General features: G+C 42.4%; 1 protein-coding gene across 1 annotated transcript; it reads left to right on the top strand.

Moving 5' to 3' along the window:
* The first annotated feature begins 219 nt into the window (after positions 1-219).
* LOC136551783 (WRKY transcription factor WRKY76-like) lies at positions 220-2,094 on the top strand. Its single transcript, XM_066543325.1, has 3 exons — positions 220-494; positions 606-1,031; positions 1,145-2,094. Exons 1-3 carry the CDS (start codon positions 318-320, stop codon positions 1,514-1,516), a joined length of 975 nt encoding a protein of 324 aa, XP_066399422.1. The 5' UTR covers positions 220-317; the 3' UTR covers positions 1,517-2,094.
* Positions 2,095-6,514: the final 4,420 nt, after the last annotated feature.

Here is a 6,514-nt window from a genome sequence, read left to right as displayed (position 1 = left end):
AGTGACGACACACGGGTGACGCTGTGCTCCGTGACGATACTGTACAGCGAGCCACGCGCGTGGCTTCTCGTATCCCGACCGGTCACGGCACGTCGGGGTCGCGCTCCACTTTTTTTCCACTCAATTGCGTCACAATTTTCACGACGCCCCGGCCCGTCGTCGTCCACCCTTCAGCGGCTTCGCCCCTTCCGGCCTTCCCCTATAAACCACGCCCTTCCCGCGGAAAGCATTCGTGGCGATCCGAGTGTCCTGACTCCATCCTACACGAGCACTGCAGGCTCGCTTACGCGGAGAGACAGACGCCGCGCAGGTCATCGATGCTGCTCATGGACTCGGCGCGCCGCGCCGGCTGCTCCCCGGTCTGCTTGGACCTCAGCGTCGGCCTTTCGCCGTCGTCGCCGGGGAGCAGCCCGGAAACGACAGCTGACACCGAGAGGCTTGACCGTCCGCCCGCCGCTGGCTGCAGGGTGACATCGTCCCTGTCTGAGGAGCAGGTAACTGACTGACCAGACCGACCGTGCCTGTCTGTCTTCCTCGCCGCTCCATCGGCTTCCTTGCTTCGCGTCGTCCGGTCCCTGAATCTATCGGTGGTGTGACTGTGACAGGCCAAGACTCTGGAGGCCAGGCTCACCCAGGTCAGCGAGGAGAACCGGCGGCTCACCGAGATGATCGCCTACCTCTACGCCAGCCAGGTCGCGCGGCAGAGCCCCGACAGCAGCAGGAAGAGGAGCAGGGACAGCCTGGAGCCGTCAAATTCGAGCGACGCCAACGGCAACGGCAACGGCAACGGCAGCGGCAACACCAAGGCCGAGCCCGACCATGCCGTCGAGAGCGCCCTCAGCGACGAGGGCACGTGCAGGCGGATCAAGGTCACCAGGGTCTGCACCCGGATCGACCCCGCCGACACCACGCTCACCGTCAAAGACGGCTACCAATGGCGAAAGTACGGCCAGAAGGTGACCCGCGACAACCCGTCCCCGAGAGCCTACTTCCGCTGCGCATACGCGCCCTCCTGCCCCGTCAAGAAGAAGGTACTAATTTAATTTCACGCATTTTCGCGGTGATCGATCGTCGGCCGCCTCATTACGGCGACTTCTTTTTCAGTCTGTCGCTAATGATACAGTAACTCTGTTCCTTGGAACAGGTGCAGAGGAGCGCGGAGGACAGCACCTTGCTGGTGGCCACGTACGAGGGCGAGCACAACCACCCGAGCCCGACCCGCGCCGGCGAGCTTCCCATCGCCGCCTCCGCCACGGCGAGCGGGCCAGTGCCGTGCTCCATCTCCATGAACTCCTCCGGCCCGACCATCACGCTGGACCTCACCAAGAACGGAGGGGGCGGCGTGCGGGTGCTCGACGCCGCCGAGGCGCCCGACCTCAAGAAGCTGTGCCAGGAGATCGCATCGCCGGATTTCCGGACGGCGCTGGTGGGTCAGATGGCGCGCTCGCTGACCAAGGATCCCAAGTTCACCGACGCGCTGGCTGCCGCGATCCTGCAACAGCTGCCGGACTACTAGTGCGGTAGTGCCTAGCGTCCCCCCTGTTTTTAGTACTTCAGAGTGTCCGTCTTCGAAGAGCGGTTCTTTCATCATCAGGAAAGAGAAACCTTGGTCGGAACAGTTTTAAGTTTACCGAGATTAGAGCCAAATCTCCCTCAAATCTATATTCGTAATTTGAAGTTTCTTTGTTCTGGTTCGGATCTGAACTGTACTAGCACTGTACATTTCACATGTCCATAGACCATAGTTCCATCACGAATTTAAATAAGGGCCATTATCAAATATGACAACAGCTTTCTTTTATCTGAATTTGATCCGTCTAGGTATCTATGACCAAAATTGCACTACGATTTCCGCATAAAATACATCCTCCACAAGATTTATCCTCAACATCTTACGGTGTTTGGAGTACAGTTTGATTAAAGGATGTGGGGTGATTAATTAGTTTGAATATAGCCACAAGCTTGAAATGCATCTTTTGCTCAAATCGTGATTCTGATTTGATCTCATTTGTATGTTTTACATTTTTTTATGCAGAAGTCGACATTCTCAAAGTATATGCAACAACCAATTGATTCAATATCTGTGTTTTACATTCGTACAACATTTGTACAATATCTTTGTTTTCCATTTGTACTAATTTAAGATCCGGTATCGACTCCATTCAGCGAGGAAGATGTTAAAATGGCAGTTTTTATAGGGAACATAACAAAGCACCTGGTCTGAATAGTTTTCTCGTTGAATTTTATCAATTCTTTTGAAAGGTTGTAAAGCCGGATTTAATGAACCTTTTTTATGAATTTCATGTTGGGAGGCTGCCTATTCATATCCTAAATTTTGGAGTAATTACGTTACTACCAAAGATTGCTGATGTGGCCCAGATACAACAATACAGGCCAATATATTTATTAAATGTCATCTTTAAGATTTTTACTAAAGTGCTAAACAATAGAATTTTGAAAGTGACAAATAAGCTGATAGGACCGTCGCAGGCGGCCTTTATCCCGGGTCGCTATATCATAGAAGGAGTTGTGATGTTGCATGAAACGATTCATGAGTTGCATATGAAACAACAAGATGGTATGATCTTAAAACTAGACTTTGAAAAAATATACGATAAATTAAAGTGGCCTTTTATAGAACATGTCCTCGTAATGAAAGGATTCTTACCAACTTGGTCTGAATGGATTTCAAAAGTCATGTGTAGAGGGAGTGTTGCACTAAAGGTCAATGATAATATAGGCCATTATTTCCAAACTAGGAAAGGAGTGCGGCAGGGGATCCATTATCTCCAATCCTATTTAATATAGTGGTTGACATGCTGGCTATCCTTATTTCACTAGCTAAAGAGGTTGAACAAATTCAAGAGGTTGTTTCGCATTTGGTAGATGAGGGACTTTCAGTCCTTCAGTATGCAGATGACACTGTTATCTTTATAGACAATTGAGAGGGCAAAAAACATGAAGCTTTTATTTTGTGCTTTTGAACAGCTATCAAGACTCAAGATCAATTTCTATAAAAACGAAATGTTTTGCTATGAGCGGCCAAAGCCAATCGAAACAAATATGCACAATTTTTTGGTGTGATTTGAGGTTGTTCCCGTTTAAGTATCTAGGAATTCATATGCATCATAGAAAACTCATGAATAAGGACTAAAAAATATTGAAGAAAGATTTCAAAAGAGGCTGAATTGTTGGAGAAATAAGATGTTGTTGGTAGGAGGAAAGCTTGTTCTAATTAACTCTGTTTTGAGTAGTCTCTCCATGTTCATGCTTTCTTTTTTTTAAATACCTAGAGGGGTTCTGAACAAGTTGGATTATTTTAGGTCATGGTTTTTTTTAGCAAATTGATGAACACAAGAAAAAATATAGATTGACTAAGTGGGAGGTAGTATATACGCCGAAAGATCAAGAAGGGTTAGGAGTCCTCAATTTCGATGTTCATAACAAGTGTCTCCTAAGCAAATTGCTTTTTAAGTTGCTGAATAGAGATGGGGTTTGGCAACATTTGTTTAAGAATAAATATCTAAGGGACAAAACTTTGACATAGGTTCAATACATGCCCGGAGACTCCTAGTTTTGGGCTAGCCTCATGAAGGACAAGGGGGAGTTTCTCTCGTTAGACAAGTTTGATCTAGGTGATGGGTCTCAAGTGCGATTTTGGGAGGACTCGTGGATAAGACCATGTCCACTAAAATCTCTCTTTCCCGTACTATATAATATTGTTAGGAGAAAAGACGCATCTGTAAGAATGGTGTTGTCTATGACACCGTTAAACGCGGCTTTTAGGAGATCTCTAGTAGATGTTAATTTACAAGCGTGGTATGATGTGGTCGCTATGGTTGCAGATGTACAATTAACAAACCAAATAGATCGTTTTGTGTGGGGGCTTCATCAGAATGGGTTGTTTTCAATCAAATCCATGTACAGAGCCTTATTAGGAGCCAAAGCTATACCATATAACATATTAATCTGGAAACTAAAACTACCTCTCAAAATCAAAGTTTTTATGTGGTGGCAAAGAGATAGGAAGTATTGTTTCTGTTCTTCAGACGAGTCTATACAACATTTACTCTTAGACTGTCATTTTGCTAAATTCATGTGGCGAATTGTTCATGTTTCCTTTAATTTAATATCTCTAACTAGCGTACACAATTTGTTTACAGGCTGGTTAGAAGGAATAAATAGAAAACTAAAATCTCATATTCCTGTGGGTGCAAGTGCAATTTGTTGGGTGATATGGTTAACCCAAAATGATATAGTTAACCCAAAATGATATAGTTTTTAACAAGGTCTCAGCACCATCTTATTTGCAGGTTATCTTCAGAGGAACCTACTGGACCAGGTCCCGGTCCCTATTACAGGAGGAGGGGATCGTCAAATGATGAAGATGGGATGCAGGAATATTGAGACAACCGCGACGGAGGTGTTTGCAAGACACGGTTGGAGATTTAGCAGTATAATTGCTTTATAGATATCGATTTTGGAAACGTTTCTTTTATTCCCTGTGGCTCAAAACTTTGTTTTTGAGATTTCATGGACCGCAGTGCTCGTGTTTGTAATAAGAAACAGGTATATACATTGGTCGATGTATAAGTTGAGATATTAATATATTCCTTTTTTTTAAAGATCCAATATCGGCTTAACTCAATTAATTCGGTCATCCCCATGTTCTATCATTTGTAATGCATAAAATTATGCAACCTTTGTCCGGGATCGATTGCACAACAGAATCCATAGTTTAATACAAGTTCACATCACACTAAAAGTACTTAAATTTACATCAAATGTTTTCTTCCACACTTAGTTTAGCACAAAGCACATATCCATACATCAGAGTTCTACTACTGAAAGCTTAACATACTCCCTATGTCCCTTTATATTTGTCGTTATGGAAAATGTACGGGTCAATCTTTCTCAACTTTAACTAAGTTTATCCAAAATATTAGTAATATTTCTATCTCCAAATAAATTTACTACGAAAATATATTAAACGATCTATCTAATGATACTAAGTATATACCGTAAACATTAATATTTTCTTATATAAATTTTATCAAAGTTGAGTACAATTGACTTTTCAGTCAGTAAAATGACAAATAAAAATGGACGGATGGAGTAAGTTTGATACATTCTTATGGCGCATACGACACCAATAAGCTACATCTCACATGGAGGGCACCCTAGTACTCCAAACTGTCGAGGGATTGGGGCATAGAAATATCCATAACTAGGAGCGTCCTCACCTGCAAAACTCCAACCGTAGTATCATGAGTGTACGAGTGTACTTAGTATGACTTATAAATAAGTAATAAAAAAGAATTATGTACTTAGCATTAGTAAGAAATAAAAGTTGGTTTTATGTTTATACGAAAGAGTAAAGTTGTCTATGCTCTAACCATAAGCATGGCATAGTTTAACAGTTATGAGCAACAAGCAATTGAAGCTCGACCTCTCACGAGTCTTTCCACAAATTAACTCTACTCAGAAGCTAGAAGACATGAGCAAGATCATGATAAAGTAACTTTGTAGAGGGGTATATGTTTTACCCACGAAACACCTCACAGCCCATACGGCTTGTCGGTGCATAACGAGTAACTCGAGCATTGACCTTTCTCGAATCCGACCAAATCGTTATTCCCTCCATTCTGACATTTTAGGTTTTTAGATACATAACTTTTGCTATGAACATAGATATATATTATGTCTAGATGCATAGTGAAAATAATGTATCTAGAAAAACTAAAACTTATTATAATTGTCTATTTATAGGTTCATATTACATTATATTGTTAATAAGAAACTAAAGTTAAATTATTTTTTGAATGCAATATTAGATTAAGGGTATGTTTGGATAAAGGGCTAATTAGTAGCTAGCTAAAAATTAATCAAATTAGCTCTAGCGCATCCACACATAAGGGCTAAAAGATGAGCTAATTTTAATAGACAAATATTTAACTAGCTGTTAGCCAACTAGCTAGTCAACCTTAACTAATTTAAGCTAATTTTTAGCCTAACAAGTAAATAGCCTTAACCCTAGCTCATCAAACAGGCCCTAAATCAGACCATCATAGTTTAAATCCCTCAATACCCATGGCCACTACCGACGCTAGAGCCGAGGTCCCTACGGGAACCTCCAAGAGGCAACCACCATCCATCTCACGCGGGGTGAGCCAAATCAATGAAACTAATATGGATGAAAAGAATTTAGGAGAGATTTTTGTTTAGAATAGTCCGATATAAAAACATTAGGAAATTAATGGCCTGTTTGGACCCATTAACTACTAATAGTTAGCTAGTTAATATGTTATAACTATTATTAGCTGCTATTGGCTATTTTGGTTTAACTACTAAAATAGTTATTAGTTGATTATAATTAGCTATAATCTGTTTGAATCCACATAACTAATCATTAGCAGCTAATTACCATCTCAACAGGGCCTACATTTAGGAGAACTCTAATCTAGTCTCAAGCGGCAACCTGACAAAGAGGTTTCACTCACTTCCCGTCGAAATC

The sequence above is a fragment of the Miscanthus floridulus genome, chromosome 4 (genome assembly GCF_019320115.1).
Source record: "Miscanthus floridulus cultivar M001 chromosome 4, ASM1932011v1, whole genome shotgun sequence".
NCBI lineage: Eukaryota > Viridiplantae > Streptophyta > Magnoliopsida > Poales > Poaceae > Miscanthus > Miscanthus floridulus.
Note: the sequence above shows the minus strand (reverse complement) of the source record. Positions and strands in the feature narration are given on the sequence as shown.